We start from the raw sequence: 18595 nt of genomic DNA, 5'->3' as shown, positions 1-18595 counted from the left end.
GTAAGAGGAAAAATATATGTCAGTCAAGTGTGTAATTTAGTTAATACAAATTTTCACCAGAATATTATATATATTATTTTTCTTCAAAAGGTGGGGAGGTAATGCATTTAAAGGGGAAGGCGTAAAATATATGTCGGTTACGTGTCGGATCTGGCGGTGGTGTTGGGTTTATGTGTGTTGAGGGTTGCCTATATTGAGTAATTATTATTGCTAGTTTCGGAGGAGCCTGTACTACGAATTGCCTATAATTTTTTGCTATCTTTTTACATGTAAAATTTAAGGGGGAGGAGCTCCAGAACCTACCAAATCATCCTACTGACTAACATAATTTAATAGAATATATGTTTAAAAAAAAATTAAATAACTGAGATACAGGTATATCATCATTACAAATGCATAAGTAATAAAAAAGAAAACAACGAAATATATAATTAAAAAAATATTATAGATAATAGTAGATATTAATTTTAAGCGTTAAATGAAAAAAAAAAACATTAATATGATAAGACGTTGATGTGTCAACATTTTTCACTTTAAATTCTCAATTTTTCAATTGTTTTTTTTTTTTATATAATAAAAGTTTTAATAGTTTCTATTGACAGAAAAATACCAGCGTCCAGCAATAATTACTATTATTTATAAAGTTTTTAAAGTAAATTATTTTTTCTTGAAATCTAATTTTCAAAGTTTTTACAGCTGGTGTATTCTTCATTCTGTGAAACATTTTTTTTTCTCATCATAAGTATCACACTCTCTTATTTTTCATTAATAAATAAAAACTTACAAAATATTAACACAAATTCACAGTATAATAAATTAAAAACCTAATTAAATGATTTACCATGAACAAACAAAAGTTAAAAAAAAAGTACACTAATAACTTAAAATATTCGATTATTTTATTCTTTTTATTATTATTGAAAGTAGGTATTATTTATAACAATGTTTCTCAACTTTCGTATTATAGTGAGAATGATATACTATTAAAATATTTCATACTTTGCAACACATGATATAAAAATAAAAATAATGGGTAACATTTAGTTTTGATTGGTAATATGACTAATATGTAATATAGATACAAAATATGCGATAAGTGATAACAGATAGTTTATTTTTAATTACTATAGAATTTATATCAAAATAATAAAAATATTATATTAATATAACTATTAATGTTTGTAAATGTTTGTATGTTTTGGTCATTTAATATACTTTGCAACACATATGGACTCCTCCGGCGAAAACTGGTCAAGAAACACTGGCTCATAGAGTTTTTTCCAAAATTCATAAGCATCAATACGTGGGTTTTGAATAAGACTAGGATAACTTGAATTAAATAGAATCATTGTTTGGTTTGATCGAGTAAATTTAGGCCAAGGTAATCCATTTTCTGATCCGTCAATAGTAGGATTACTGTAAATTATAAAATATAGTAGTAATTAGTAAGTTTATTAAACCTATACAAAACATAAATCTTAGGTTAAACTAATTGGTTTATTTTTCTCATTAGAAGTTGAATACAATGTATATAAGTACTTAAAATTTAATAGTTTAATACAATAATAATTCATAAATATGCTGATTATAATATTGATAATAATTCATTTTAGATTTAAAATAGCGAGTTTTATTTTATAATTTAACATTCAACATAAGAGTTAAAAAAAAAATAGCAAGTAAAAATAATAAAACAAATATACTTACTCAGATATAACGAATTTATACCAAACGTTAATAATCAATTTCGAAACTTCGAGATCTTTTTCGTTTAAATCATTTGGATTTAAGCTATTCATTTTGAAAATACTATTTAGTTCATCGCCATGAGTTACTCCTAAAGGTTTCTCACATGAGCCAAATAATTTGTTATAAGAAAATTCATTTTGATAATTATAAAAATAACTATACACAGGAGATGACAATTTATATGCCATATCAAGAATGCCTTCTGTAAAACAGGAATCAGTAAACATCTAAAATAGATCAATGATGTAGATTAATAATTTAGTAATTTAAGATTATAAATATTATTGATTGGATTAAGTACCCACATTAACAGCGTTACTATGCGTATGATCATCGATACTTCCCGATGGGAAATATTTTCCAAACACTTTTTCTCCAATTTCATCGATATACTCAGTTTTTACGTAATAATTATAAAACGTTATGATGGATATCAGACGATTAAAATCCGTTTGAAATTCTGGATATATTAATGACGTATTATTGTACAAAGCTGTGAAAACAAAATTTTATTTAAGTAAGTGTCATTATTATTAGTTTTTACGAATTCTAAAAAATTGCATACTAAGTATTACATAAATAAATTCAATATTAATTTTAATATATCAATTTATTTCGATAAATATTTTTATTTTGCACTATAAGTACTTCACTTTTAACTTTTCGTAAATTTCATTCGTTCAGTATTTACTAATTTAATTTGACAAGACGTCATGATAAAACTAAATTTATTCAATTGTAAGTAATCAATAATTAATAAATAATAATTAAAATAATAAAACATTTTTTATATTTAATAGATATATTATATTTAAATAAAAAATAACAAAAAACGCTTTTGCCATATAAAATACAAGAAAGTACCTATGTAAAATATTAAACTCATGAATATTATACTTACCTATAAAACTTGGAAGTAAATAAAACTGGTGAAAATGTTGTAATTATAATTATAAATTTCTTAAATTTTATATTATAAGTTTCTTAAATAACTTATATTATAAGTTTCAATAACTTATATAACAGTATTATAAGAATGAGTAGTTAATAACGAAATTTACCTTTTTTTATTTAGGTACCTAAATCCAGACCTAAGAATAAAGAGGGAACATGGATCAGCAAATATAAAAAATATATTTAAGTATTTTAAAATATTTTAGATACTTTTTGAATATATTTGTATTTATATTTAAATAAATTAAAAAAATATTCAAATAATTAATTGAATAATTTTTCATTCGAACATTTAATAATTATAATACTTAGTTATTGTTCAACTCACTAGCAATATAAATATATTGTTTTAATATTTAATTAATATTTTTAGTATTATAATGTAACTTACATGCTACAAACAGACTACCTTCTTCTGAGTTTAAACCAACAATAGCGGGGACGAACGATTCTTGATGAAAGTCAAGTATTGGATGATGACACAAAAATGCTTCTTGATCAGAATTACAGTTTTCGACCACAGGATTGAATAAAACTGTAGGATGATTAAGCCAAGTCTAAATACATTTTTTTATTAGATAAAAACATTAAAAAAATTTAAATCTTAAACTAATCTATAATAAAAAGATTTGTTTTTAGTAGGGTTGGAACACGTGTGTGTATGTGTGTACGCCATGGATTCGTCACTAAAAACTCGGGTGGTCACCCATCCGAGAGCTATCGTCGCCAGCTGATGCTTGACCTCAGAAAACATTAGTGACTGAGCCCAACCACTGCGCCACACCAAGCCATTCAAAGTATTTTATATTTAACCAAATTTAATTTTTTTCCTATTATGACGTATGATTAATAATTAATCACTAATCAAACACATTGTTTAAAACTAATTATTGAAACAAATAACATACAATTAATTTGGCGTGAAGACTTAATAAATTTTGAGCTGGAACTTTTCTTAAACATTGCAGTATGTCTTCAGAAGTATTGAAATTACATCCGGAAATAGTTGCCACGGCATGAGCACGTTTACGAGAAATTCCGGGAGGTAAAATGGCCCACTTACAAAGTGGTGTACCACTTTGAAGTATAACTTTATGAAAAAGACTTTTACTCATTGGTGATAACATATGAAATCCTGTACTAGCACCTCCTGCGCTACCACCAAAGATTGTCACTTGATTTGGATCACCGTTAAAATACACTATGTTTTCCTGCACCCAGCGTAATGCGGCGACTTGATCTTTTACTCCGTAGTTGCCTGGTATCACATCATCTTCAGTGCTGAGAAATCCTATAAATAATAACGGGAATTACTTAGAAGTAATGATAAAACTATTGATTCTATAATAATTATTCAGTATTACATATAATATAAAATACTAACCAAATATACCAAGTCTATAATGTATTGTTACCAATATCACGTCTTTGTCCATAATATAATCTGGTCCGTATAGACTAGACCTACCATGACCCGAAATAAATCCTCCTCCATGAATCCAAAACATGATTGGTAAAGATTTTTTATTAGTTTTTGGAGAATATACATTTAAATACAAACAATCTTCCTGACTGTCCGTGTTTCCCTGTTGAATACAAATATTTGATTCTTTCGTAGCATCCAATACACCATCCCATGGTTCAACTGGTACTGGTGCCTAAATTATAAAGTATATTATTAAATAATATTTTTATGAAAAATGTTTGTCTTAGTTGAATAATAACCGATTATCGTGATTATAAAATATTATATACTATATATACATTAAGGAATTATATAAATACCTTAAACCTAAGTTCTCCAATCGGCGGATTTGCATATGGTATGCCTGTATAAGAATAATAAGTTTGCCCATTTCGAGATTTTAAAATTTGTCCTTTTATTACACCTTTAGTAATTTTCAACTTCTGTGATAAACAGTACACTAAACCTGAGTACATCATGACAGCAAATAAAATCCATTTCATAATCATCTAAAAATAATTATCAAATTATTATGTGAATTATATATAGTCTAACGTATTCATATAACAATTAAAAACTATAATTTTAATAAACAGAGATGTACAAGTATTTCTAAATATTATATAAAATCTTAAGTAGAGTAGGTATAAATGCCAAAAATGTCAAAATTTATAAAGTAGCACATTTCAATTTAAGTTCCAAAAGGTTCAATGATTATTTTTTTATCCAGCTGTAAATTTAATTTAATTTAATTTTAACCATTGTTGATTAAAAATAAATAAATTACAATGAGTTAAATAAACTTAGCATGCTTCTTTTTATAAAATATTAATTACTTTATACATAAAATATATAAATGTATTACCTCAAATTGATATTTTTTTTCGATATTGATCGGATCAATATAATTAGATTTCTCTATTAAATATTCTCTAAAATTTAAAAATAATAAAATATATTTGATTGATTAATTAACTCAAAAACACTTATTAATTATTAAAATATATATTATACGTAATTGCTAAATAACTATTGTTTATTATCATATTAAGAACTATTCACAACTTAATAAACGTATTTATATTTACTCCAAAACTTTTTATTATTTTAAATTTTAAATTATTAATTTATTTTCAACATTTATTTTGTAGGTATTGAGTCTCATTCCGTTATCTTTTTCGTTTCATAATTATTGTAAAAGCAAAAAAACAACTCAACATTATAATTATTAGTGCAAAAAATTACAATTATAAATCGTTGTTTTGAAACATGACTTATGACGGAATACTATCAATTAATTCCTACTTACTAGTGAATAACCGTATTAAACAAAACATAAAACTGATATTTTCATAAGTTATAAAACAGCAATACACTTAAACATTTTAAGATCACTATAAGCAATTATCTACTAATATGTATACAATATGCAAGGTTTAATCAATTCCTATACTATTAACTATTATTTTATTAAATCAGTACCTGTTTGATAAATTGACATTCATATCATATATGCGCAAATATTATTTCAAAATAATATATAGGGTGATCAAAATTTAAGGTACCACTAAATATCTCAGCTGGATAACCTTGTATTGAAGTGAATATTTTAGAGGACCTATAGGGTAATAAAATACACATTTATTTATGGTTTTCAAATATCTTACACTTTTAATGTGCGTATACACAGTACAACTTTCATTTTTTTAAATGGAAACACTATTTGTTTTCTTATTATTTTTTTTTTTTTTTTGTTTAAAAAATTTGTTTCTATTTACAAAACTGACCAGTTAGAAAAATCAACATTTAAATTAATGCATAATTCGTATTTAACAAATCTTTCACTACTGAAAATAATAAAATAAATGTTTAATTTACTTTATCCGTTTACAAATAATAATTTAGTAACATCGTATGTCATCCGGGTGAATATCTCAATTTTCGACTCTCAAGTATGTGATAATTTTTATTCAGTTAACTGCTATAATACGATTTAATTTTTCTTATAAGGAATTATATTTTATCTTTCAATTATTTTAATAATAATAAGATAATCAAATAATATAATTATCAAAAAATAATAAAATAAGTTTAAAGTAATTAAATATTATTTTTAGTGTACAATACTTTTAATTTTTTTATTTCGTTAACTGTAATAATTAAATTTACCTATAACAAAATATTTATAAATTGCTAATAATAGTAATATTAATATGATTATACAAATAAAATATATTAAATACATTTATTTTATAAATTGTTCAAATTTTTTTTTCATAATGTTCTAAAACATAATTCAAGTTGTCTTAAAAATTCAGTCGTATAGTTGCTACCTTGATCAACGCAGTTAACAAGTAAAAATTATCAAGTACTCGAAATATTCATCCGGACGACGTACGATAGAATCAAATTATTATTTATAAACAGATAAGGTAAATTAAACATTTATTTTATTATTTCCAGTAGTTTCAAGTTAAAATTTCGTTAAACACGAATTATGCAGTAACTCAAATGTTGTTTTCTCTAACTTGGTCAGTTTTTTAAATAGCAAAAAACTATTTATACAAAAAAAAAGTGTTTTTATTTAAAAAAAAATGTAAATTGTACTGTGTATACGCACATTAAAAGTGTAAAATATTTGAAAATCATAAATAAATGTGTATTTCAGTACCCCCCACGTCCTCTAAATTATTCACTATAATACAAGGTCATCCAGCTGAGATATTTAGTGTTACCTTAAATCGTGATTACACTGTATAATATATACAAAGTGTTCCAAATTTCATGTGACAGTGGATTTCAGCATGGTATATTTAAATTAGGAGAAAATGACCTATATGAAAACATTTTTTGAATCATGTAATCCAAGTTATTTTGATATTAAATATTTTTTTTATTAATTAGGATGGGGAAGTTCGTGGGGTAACTATTAAAATTTAAATAGGAACCTATATTTTTGTAATATTATTCGTGCACAGTTTAATTTTTAATGAAATTTGACACGTCGTTTATATTAATACGTAAATAATTAAAGGAGCTATCGACATCTGAATATTTGTGTTAATTTATAAAATAATTACAGTAAATAATACTAAAAGTGCTTCCGTTGTACGTCTTTACTAATCTTGATATAAAATTATCAATTTATTACAATAAACAGTAGTCAGTACAATGTGCAAAACATATGAGTGTAAGATTGTGATAATAGTGTTTTGTATTATCAAATTATTTAATCAATTATATTTGTAACCTGTTTAGATATCTGTGGTAATATTGCCATAGTGATAGTATCTACCGACTTATGCCACAGAATATTGTGTTTCTTATACCATATTATTACATCAATACTATATTACTATAATAATAGTCACTTATAATTATCACTTCTTAGTTTTTACTTCATGATTTTTATATGACAGTTAAAACTTAAAAATTAAACTAAATTTAAATACATATTTAATTATTTCATCAAGTTGATGTTTATAAGTCATTGTGATTAGTGCGTTTGAATTTTTGTCAATTACTTGTTATCGACTGGAAATGTTTCCATTTGTTTTAAACTGACATCAGAAGTAATTTCGATAATGTTGTACATTTATCTACTTATACTTAGAAGGTAACTAATATATTTCTTGTTAAGATCATAGAAAGATTATATTTTTGTTCATCACCATCATTAGATAACATTATAGAATTCAACAGAAGTCACCATTTTGAGCTTATGAATGCTTCATCATTATTTACTACTAATTTGTTTAATTATTGATCATATTTCATAGTATATTAAATATACCAAAATAGTAAATACCTGTATGATTTATTATTCGATTGAACTAGTATTTAACCTCTGGCATGAACCAAAATTCTGTAAGTTAAATTGGTCAATCATATTTAATGTAAATATTCATACAGTAATATTACTTGTGGCTAATACATTTAAATATTAAGTGTTGTAAACAATTAGTAGGTACCCATATTGAAATAACTTTTTAAATATTTGCTGTTATAGTTTATAAGATTATTTTCACAAAAGTAACTAGGTATTTTTAACTAATTTGATCATATGAAGGTATTTAAATATAGTTGTAATTTTTAATAGATTAATATAGATAAATAGTAATTTAGTTTACCATACATATCACGATGAGTAGTTTATTTTATAATAAATGTATTAAATGACAACAATAATTTGTTTTAGTATCAAAATTGTACATATTTCAAGTATCTTCACATTCATTAAAATTAAATTATAAGTTTTAAAAATGATAGTCTTTTAAAAATAATGAATTTGCTTTTAAACTTAGTGTTAACTTTCCCTACGAGGAGAAATAACATAAGACGAAATTAACACTTAGAAATACGATTTTTATTAAAATAACTTCACACCAATTGAATAACGTCAGATCAACCTCGCAACACAGCACATGTCACCACTCGCTTCTCAACGCGCGACAACAACTACTATCAACTACATCTCTTCTTCTGTCAAGCACATACGCTGCGCCATCTAGGGGAGTTTACATTAGTTTACCATACATAATTATCTCGATGGCTTGCTTATATTAATATATTAAAATTTACTAAATGATAACAATAATTTGTTTTTATATTAGTAAATATTGAGCCTTACATAAAAAAATTGTACATAATATTTCAAATATCTTCAAATTAAATTATACATATGTGTATGTATTATTAATTATATTTGCTTTTAAATTTAGTAAAAATACTTACTCATTATGTTTGATGTCATGATTGGGACTTAGATGCTGTTATAATTAAATTAAAAACTCATTATAATATTGACTATAATAATATAAAACTATACATTTTATAAGTATTTATGTATGCATCTAGATATGTATTTTGCATATCATGTGATTTTGGTAACGGGTCATTTCCCCGTCCCCATTTCACCGTCGAACATTTCCCCGTAAACACTTCCCCGTAAAATATTTTTCCCGTGCGACATTTCCCCGTCCCCGTAATTTGTAAAATGTTGTTAATTAATAATAATAATAAAAGTATATAAATAATAATATTAATAATAATAAAAATTTTGAGAAATAATTATAATAAAAAATAATGCTATTGGTATACGTTATTATAGACACATAAAATAATTTGTAAAATGTTATTTAATAATAATAATAAAAAATATATAAATAATAATAAAAATTTTGAGCAATAATTATAATAAAAATGAATGCTACTGGTATACGTTATTACATTATTACAGATACATAAAATAATTTGTAAAATGTTATTTAATAATAATAATAATAAATATATAAATAATAATAAAAATTTTGAGCAATAATTATAATAAAAATTAATGCTACTGGTATACGTTATTACACTATTACAGACACATAAAATAATTTGTAAAATTTTATTTAATAATAATAATAATAATAATAAATATATAAATAATAATAAAAATTTTGAGCAATAATTATAATAAAAATTAATACCTTATATTTGTAAATTATGAGCAATTCCAATTAAATATTCATTTAAATTACGTTCATGGTAAGAATTTACAATTTTTTTAATCCGTGTGGTTGTCTTCGTATATTTTTTCTTTTTAGCTACCTGTTCTTGCCCTGCTATTAATTGATTGATTTTAATATATTAACAATTTGAAACTATGTAAAAAAATATTTTCAAAAAAATGAATACTTTTGGAAATAATGAGTGTTGTTTGATAAAAAAATCACCCTGTATATCCTTCTTTTGACGAAGAAATGTCTAACGGGGAAAATCGCTGGACGGGGAAAGCGTAACGGGGAAATGTCTAACGGGGAAATGTATTACGGGGATTCGTCCATGAATCGTGATTTTTACTTATTAAAGGAAAAAAATGTCATATAAATGTAGTTTAAAAATTAAAATTCCTGTAAGTACATATTATGTAATGTATTTCACCAATGTTGAGTAAATGACAACCATAGACGTAACTAGACCCATTAAATTGAGTGGGCTTAAGCCCATACTTGATGTGTTAACACTGGGAAGGGGTTATAACACTGCCACCCTCATTTTTAATAAACAAGAAAATATATTAAAATTATGAATATCAAAATGTTCAATAAAGAAATAAAATTTAAAATATCTATTAGTAAAGTATATTTATTATAAAATAGTAAATTTTTATTATAATTGTATTTTTTTTTTTTTTTTTTTGGCAGATTGTTTTTTTATAACAATTAAATATGCTAAACATAATGACTTTAAACACTTAACCATAAACACTTTAAATAGAGCAAATGAAAAAAAGAACACATATGACATATGTAGGTAAGCTACAAAAATCATCGTGATAACTTTATAATTTATATTTTTTAGAACAGTGGTCTCAAACATACGGCCCGCGGGCCACAAGTGGCCCGCAATAAAAATACATTTTGAACAAAAATATGAAAATAGTGCAGCTCAAAAATAAAAATTATCAAATATTCAAGCTATTTTTAAATTTCAATTATAATTTTTTTTTAAGTTAACGATCATTATATTTTTTCAATGATAATTTTGTAGTAATAAAAAGTAAATAAATGGATTTTGTATGTATTTTTGCCTTCATTTTGTCTTTAGTTTCTAGTGTATAAGTATAAAAGTGACACTTAAAATTTGGCCCGCGAATTTTTTTTGAAAAAATATATGGCCCGTAGGTAATTTGAGTTTGAGATCACTGCTTTAGAACAAGGAAAATACTGGCATATTTCTATTTATAAAATAATTTTACTTTAATCACTGATAATAGTTGTATTACACCTACTATCAATTACTACCCCATAACCTGCATCAATAACTTGTTCCACACCATTATCACAATATTCGATATTTTTTTATTATCAATTTTTTTTTTTCGTGTCAGTGTGTCACCCATGATTGTTTTCTATTGTGATATAATTAAAGAAAAACGTATTGTTTGAATAACTTGCTTGTTTTCAAATTTTTAAATCATATTTCATTTTAGGTGGGTTTGAGTGGCTGAAGAGTGGACTAAGCCTATCCAAGCCTCCCCCCCCCCCCCCCTATTTACGTCTATGATGACAACTGTGTGACTTTTATATATGATTTTTTTTATGCTACATGCTACAAATGTTAATTCCTCCTATTTACCTATCCAGTGTTTTTTACTCAATGACATTGATATTGAAGCAATAAGTAGAATTATTCAAAAAAGGAAAAATTTATATTACAATTAATAATAAAAACATTTTTAAATAAATTCAATTACAGTTATTTTGTTCTAGTGTATGAAGTGTATGTACATATGAATATGCTCATATTTTTATTTTTATTTATCTGTGTTTAAAGCTTTGAAATTTCTAAATCTAACTTATAACCTTTAGTCTTCAATAACTTTCAATTAATGTAACAACATATAAGTCCTAATAGTTATAATTTAATATTGGATTGACTATATCTTTATGTTGTGAAAAGGTAATGTTTTTTCAAAATCTGTTTGATTTTATATGCATCATTATTCATTTAGCATTATTCATGTTGAACACAAAGTTTAATCATACAAGTTTTTAAAATCAATGTTGTCATTTTGCAGTGTTTAGAAATGGTATGTATCTAATATTAAATTGATTCAAACAATATAATATGAAAATAGATGTATTATTACTTATTATTTAAACTAAAAAATATATTTAGGTAGGTACCTTCGTTAGTCAAAAAATACGGCTAGGTAACCTATTTTTATAAATTTTAAATAATTATATGCTGTATAAAATAATTTATATAACAATTTGGTACAATTATCTATTATTTATCAATTGTATGATATTTGTTTATAATTTTATATTATAAATAATAAATGTTATGTACAATATTATTGAAAAGGTAAATAACGGTCCAATAATAGCATTGATTATAATTATAAGTACAATATATGATTTGACCTATATGTAATATAAAATCAAATTAATAGATACCAAACACACATTTTAATATTTTATTACTATAATAAATTGATAGTTAAATAGCGTACAGATTATTAAGGTTGTACAACAATGCATCGGCGTATAACGGAAGCACAAACGTATATGATTATTATTATTCATTTATGCCATTTTATAATTTAAATACAAAATTCAAATGTAAATAACTTCTCTAATTATTAACGCATAATTATGAATGATTCGTCAAAATTCATTAAAAAATAAATACTATATGAATTGTATTTCAAAAATATAGGTTCCTATTTGAATTTTAAAAGTTACCCCTAAAATCCCCCTTTTTAATTAATAAAAAAAATAATTAATTTTAAATTAGTTTAGGTTATATGATTCAAAGAGGTTTTTACATAGGTCATTTTTTTCTAATTTAAATATATCATGCTAAAATCTGCTGTCATGTGAAATTTGGGACACTCTGTATATATATTATATATATATATATATATATAATATTGTGATTATAATACATTTAAACAACATTGGTTCAATAGAATAAACACAATATTATCAAATTAAATCAAAAAATGATAAATTTATGATAAATGAAGTATACAAAGTACATAATATTATAATAGATAATTTATATATATATATATATATATTTATATTCAAGATTGAGAAAATTATTTAATAAATTAATAATCAATGCGAATATAAGTATATGCTACTCTAAAACAATGAATCTTATTTAAAGTTACAAGTTAGGCAGAGTTGCCCGATTGCGGCCCGAATACAGGTAGTCGTATTTTATCCCAAATATAAGTATCCTGATTGCGTCCATAGACGCATTGGTTCACAAAATACCTTATAACTAATAAAATAAAGTCAATATTTTAAATACTGTATAAATGTTTATTGGACGTATTTGTGTTTGAAATTCAAACTTTTATTATAATATTATGAAGTACGTCGATATACCTAAATTATTATAAAATAATTATAAATAAAAATAATATTTAAACACATGGCAAGTATACTATAATATAATTCTTTCTCAATGGATATAATAAAATGAATTGTTTACAATAAAAATAGATATGAAGTACAATTAATTTGTCAATAAATAGGTATCTAGTCAAATATTAAACCACTTAAATAGTATTTCCTACCATCTATGGACAGGCCGCAATCGGGATAGGCAAAAAGGTAAAAAGTATACTTTGGGTCGCAATCGGGCGACGTCCAAGTTAGGTAGGTACATTAATTATTCTAAAAATTGAAAATTTGTTTTTCAAATCATTATTGTTATTATTATTTTAAGTAAAAATGTATTTAAAAATACAAATCGTAGAAAACGTATATGTAAATATAAGTATTTAAAAAAAAAATGAAAACGTATTAATATTATTTTTAACAATTTTATCAATAATATTTCAAAAAATGTCAAAATTAAACATTTAAAATATATGTATAAAATTATTATGTAAAATCATTTAAATTTATATAAAGTATACCTATATTATGTTATCTAATAAAATTATAAAAGTTAATCTAATAATATTAAAAATATAAATTTTAAATATGCACAGTAATATTTAAAATTATTTAAATTAATAAAATACTACGTAACTTAAGGTATATTCTAAAATAAGATACAGACTTCAATGAACCAGATACCATTAATTTATTTTTTTTAACGTAATTAATATAATATTGGTTGAGGCATAGTATTTCACTGACATCACTTATTAATTTATTATATGTGCATATAATAAACAATAAAATATATAAACTTTACTACAAGTATATAGTAACATTAATTTAATAACATATAGTTTCTGCAGCAATAATAAACTAGATTTCCGTACAAGTCAACACTAAAATAATGCCTCAAAACCATAAATTATCAAAATTATCACATAATTTGTCAGACAGATGAATGTTTGATATTAACGATATTTTAAGTGTATCGCTATTCACTATAATGTACTAAATGAAATATCAAATATACATTTAAGTATTTACCTATTTGAACTTTATTTTCACACATAATAATTTATTTATGGTTCTTAAAAGTTTAAATACTTACATATGTTTCTAATTATTATGAATAACAATCTTATGACCAAGGCAGACAAACCCATATTCATTTAAATAATAGTAAAATAATTTACACTATAAAAATAAGTTACCGTTAGAATATTTTTTATGGGTCATAGAATTCAAATTATAAGACAAAAAAAAATATAATGTTTTCGAAAAATATAATGTAGCATGTTCTTTAATATTTTTACTCATCAGTAAAAATTGAGGAACCATAGATACATTTGATATGTTGAACCAAGTTTAGTAGGAATTTTAATGCTAAACGTATTAGAATAATATTATAGAAACAATGGTTATTATAAAGAGTTAAAATAATTAATAACGTAACACAAAATCGGTCAGAAAAAAAAGTTTATACATTCCAAAAACATATCTATGTTGAAAAATGCCTATTTAAAATATATATTTTACACAACTTGGGTATTTCATAAAAAATTGATTACAATAGAACTCCAACAATTATCAAAACGTCACTCTACCAGATGAGAAAAAAAAGTTTATTTCTTTTAATAACTCCTTAACCGTAATCGTGTTCAGTAATTTCTCATAATCGTAATCAATGGTTATATAGTAATAATTATTTATAATCAGCGATTTCCACAGCAATTTATGAAATATATTGTCATTATTTTCAAATCTTTGTAATAAATAATGAATATACCAAGTTAGATTTTTTAATTTCACTTTTAGGATATTAATAATTTGTTTATTGTTACATACATCAAATTATATAAGATTTTATTTGTTATAATAACGCTTAAATTAATTACCTATTAAATAAGTCTGCATCACTTCAACACTAAACTAAAATATAATATATTAGTAAGACTATACTATTACTTGATCGAAATTTATTATTTAAAAAAAAAAACTGTTTTTGCTATGAGAGGATTAAAATCTGATAAGCTATAACATAAAAAAAGATAAATTAACATTAAATTTATGAATTTTACGTTCAAATTATGAAATATTATGGAGTCGACAAATGTTAACTCAGATCACACTATTAAATAAGTACTCCAAATTTTTAGCTTTTTAATACGTAAGCTATAAAAAAAAATATGAGGAAATCTATACTAAATATGTATAAAAACTTAAAATAAATGTAAAATAGTACAAAAAAAAAAACACTTGTGTTGCTTATAAAATATAATAAGAATTAAATACGACTTAATTATTTTTATAGATAGAATATCAATTTCCAATACTAATTATATTTTTAACATAATAATTTACGCATATTGTTCTAGATATATAGATAATGAATATTCTATATTTTAATTATTAGTACGTAATCAATTTTTTAAATTTACAATATTTACCATGGAAAAATTATAGTTCTGTTTTTATGTTAAGTGATATTTGTGGTATAGTTTGATTTAAATTGAAACTGTAAGATGGTTGGTTCTAAAGTTTATATTTCTCATAGAATGTATTTTGTATAAATTTTAGCCGCGTAAAGTATTAAATTGTCCATTAAAGGTTATTTTTGGTAGGTCCAACAGCTGTTTCATCAAAAAAATGTATTGCTTTATTATATTTACAAAATATATATTTGTAGGATAAGTAAAATTCCAACAAAGAGTTAACTTATATCTTTGAAAAACATAATATATGTTATTTCTTTCTACAGTAGTTAAACTAGTAAAATACTAAAATACGTTAAAAGTTAAAACATAATTATTATTCAATCAGAATTTTTTTGAACACACTATAATCATATAGTCCAAAAAACTATCTGTCGATGATTTAAACTAAATGTATAATATCTAAAGTTAATTTCATACCTAAGCATCTAATAATAATAATCATATAGAATTCAAGAGTACATATTTACTTATTCAAAAGCCGTGAATTTATTCTAAATATTAACTATTAATTTAGAAACATTAAGATAGTCCAAATTTAAGTTACTATTTGGATTTTAATTACTATTTTATACAGACTATTTAGTTCATAATCTAGGATGATTCCTAACTTTTTTGTGATCGTAGACTGGCAACGATAATTTTTTTGCAATATCTACTTTGCAAAGAATAAAACATCCTTCAAATACTATCTGAAATTATAAATAATGTATATACACAATATATTATATAAGAATGAAAGTAAATTATTCAAGCATTGTATAGGCGTATTTTAGGTGTATTGAGTCTTTTGCGTTAAACCGCATTTAAATGAATATTGTTATCCAATCTTTCGGATAGAAAATATTCTTTGAATACTGTATTTCTAATTTCATCCAAATCATCTTGTCTTGTATACTGGTTATAAAATAGCATAACTAACAGTACAAGAAAACGTCTTAACTCAGTGTTTATTTCCGTTCTATTGTTCAGAGCTGCATCAACAGAAAATAAAAACACGTCATAGAGATATGCGTTTACCAAAATTTACTATTGCATTTCAATAACTAAAGCGCAAAATTGCATACCCTAAAAATAAATGTTAGAAACCTAACTTTATACAAATAATAGCCCATAGAAAATAGATAATTTCTCTAGTAATAATTAAAAACTTATAAACGTTCTAAAAAAATTGAAAAAAAAATAAAATGCAAGAATAAGCTCAATTTCAGCTAGATACATAATAAAATGGAAAATTACCAACGTTCAACGAACAGAATCATCTCGAAACTTACAATTAAACAATAAATAAATAATACGAATATTACTACTTATATTGTAATGACTTTTTATAGTTTTTTTTTTTTCAATAAAGCATTTATTTTTAGACATTTATTATACCAAGTTATTTTATTTCTACGAAAAATATGATTGTTTTAGTTTTATTACAAAAGCAAATTCATAATATTATTATCTCATACACTAACAGTTTCGCATCTTAAATTAAATATGAAATATTTTTGATTTATAAAATAACAAAATATGAATCAAATACTGAAATACGGATAAAAATACTGCACTTCCTGGAATACATTTTTGGTAAACAAAACAATGCGCAAGCATAGAAGAAAAAAATAATTGTACATTCAATTTTACGCCCTAATAATAACACTGAACCTTTTTCATAAATATGTAATATTTTAAATATTATAATGTAACTTACATATAACATATTACAAACAACTTTTAGCTGAATTTAGAGTAATAATAGCAAGTACAAACGACTCTAGTTTAAAATTATATATAGGATAATGACAGATAAATGCTTCTTGACCAGGATTAAAGTTTTCGACGACTATTAAACTGTATATAGGGATATGAAAACCATACCTTAAACATAAAACAAAAATTAAACATTTCGCTGACTAATAAAAACTATAGAACTAACCTTATACAGAGAGGAACATAGAAAACGGATAATTTTTTAATAAGCAGAACGTAGTTAATTTTTAAATTAAATGCATTTTATTTGAATAATTTATTAAATGATTGCATGTAAAATTAAAATGAGTTATTGAGACATTGAGTTATTGAACTTCTGAGTTATCGAGATGTTAAGATTAATGATGTAACTTTTTGTTATTAAAATGTTTAAATGAAATTAAAGAAATAAATGTTACCTGGTATAGAGTAATATTTATTATAATAGTTCAAGCCGGTGTTTCCTAGTTGCGGACAAAGTCACAAAAACCATGCGAGTTGCGGACGAAATCTAAAAAGGTAACATACGAATTGCGGACACAAATATAACATACTAATTGCGTACAATCAATTATTCGTGGTCCATGGCGTAAAAAATAGTATTTACGTACCATTATTTTTTTGTTTGTTGGTGGGCAAATCAGTTACTGATTATTGTACAGCACTAGAATTTTTAAAAAAACGTTCACCAATCCTACCAACTACTTTTCATATTGATTTTGAACAATCTATTCACTCAGCTGTTCGTCTAGTATGGCCAATGAGCAAAATAAAAGTATATCGGTTCCATCTCGGACAAGCTTGGTACCGAAAAATACAGTTATTAGGTCTAGCTAAAGTATATAATACTGAGGGCGAAAATGGGAACTTTTTAAAATCATTTTTTGGTCTACCGTTTTTGTCACCTAACGAAGTGGATGACTGCTTTACAGATGACTTTATGTCTACGCTGCCGGCTGGCTGTACTGCTATACACGATTTTACAGATTATGTTTTTTTGAACTATATAAATACAGATTCTGCAATATTTCCTCCAGAAATATGGGCAGAATTTTCTTCATCTATTTCACGAACCACAAATGCTTGTGAAAGTTTCCATGCTAAACTTAATGGTATGTTTTATCGCAGTCACCCTAATATATATCAATTGATCGAGGCCATAAATGAAGTACAGACTGGTAGCTATACTAAAATGAACTATACTGCTGTAAGAAATTTAAAACGAGCCAAAAGAACTGTCGATAAAGAGGATATTATTAGTAAACAAATGTTGCAATATTCAAATGGTGAAATCAGTAGAT

The 18595-nt window shown here is 23.9% G+C and overlaps 3 protein-coding genes across 9 annotated transcripts in view; 2 read left to right on the top strand and 1 right to left on the bottom strand.

The window, feature by feature from the left end:
• LOC112593829 overlaps window positions 1-2849 on the top strand; it is a 40073-nt gene extending 37224 nt beyond the window's left edge. Inside the window, exon 5 of the mRNA XM_025338416.1 lies at window positions 2825-2849. The gene's annotated coding sequence lies outside the window, so the exon portion shown is untranslated. The remainder of the gene's footprint in view (window positions 1-2824) is intronic.
• Window positions 1142-17834, bottom strand: LOC112593825 (esterase E4-like). 5 transcript variants are annotated; one of them, XM_025338396.1, is made up of 9 exons: window positions 17714-17834; window positions 17257-17423; window positions 4489-4677; window positions 4088-4361; window positions 3612-3994; window positions 3095-3260; window positions 2055-2242; window positions 1708-1976; window positions 1142-1416 (listed from the first exon to the last, which is right to left on the bottom strand). In XM_025338396.1, exons 2-9 carry the CDS (start codon window positions 17263-17265, stop codon window positions 1203-1205), a joined length of 1692 nt encoding a protein of 563 aa, XP_025194181.1. In that variant the 5' UTR covers window positions 17266-17423; window positions 17714-17834; the 3' UTR covers window positions 1142-1202. The 5 variants fall into 5 exon arrangements, with proteins under 5 accessions (XP_025194181.1, XP_025194185.1, XP_025194183.1 ...); XM_025338400.1 differs by lacking the exon at window positions 17257-17423 and adding an exon at window positions 5034-5100 and having other exon boundaries at window positions 17714-17792; XM_025338398.1 differs by lacking the exon at window positions 17257-17423 and having other exon boundaries at window positions 17714-17830.
• LOC112593828 (15-hydroxyprostaglandin dehydrogenase [NAD(+)]-like) overlaps window positions 7342-18595 on the top strand; it is a 23308-nt gene continuing 12054 nt past the window's right edge. For all 3 annotated transcript variants that reach the window (XM_025338413.1, XM_025338412.1, XM_025338406.1), the window contains exon 1: window positions 7342-7784. The gene's annotated coding sequence lies outside the window, so the exon portion shown is untranslated. The remainder of the gene's footprint in view (window positions 7785-18595) is intronic.

Source organism: Melanaphis sacchari, unplaced genomic scaffold, assembly GCF_002803265.2.
Source record: "Melanaphis sacchari strain LSU unplaced genomic scaffold, SCAv2.0 Contig20_pilon_pilon, whole genome shotgun sequence".
NCBI classification, from domain to species: Eukaryota; Metazoa; Arthropoda; class Insecta; order Hemiptera; family Aphididae; genus Melanaphis; species Melanaphis sacchari.
This window is presented reverse-complemented; position numbering and strand designations above follow the sequence as displayed.

Coding starts and splice junctions, on each gene's coding strand:
- LOC112593825 (XM_025338396.1), bottom strand. Junction 3,995..4,087: donor TTATAGACTTGGTATATTTG/GTTAGTATTTTA, acceptor TATTATTTATAG/GATTTCTCAGCACTGAAGAT. Junction 1,417..1,707: donor TATAAATTCGTTATATCTGA/GTAAGTATATTT, acceptor TATAATTTACAG/TAATCCTACTATTGACGGAT.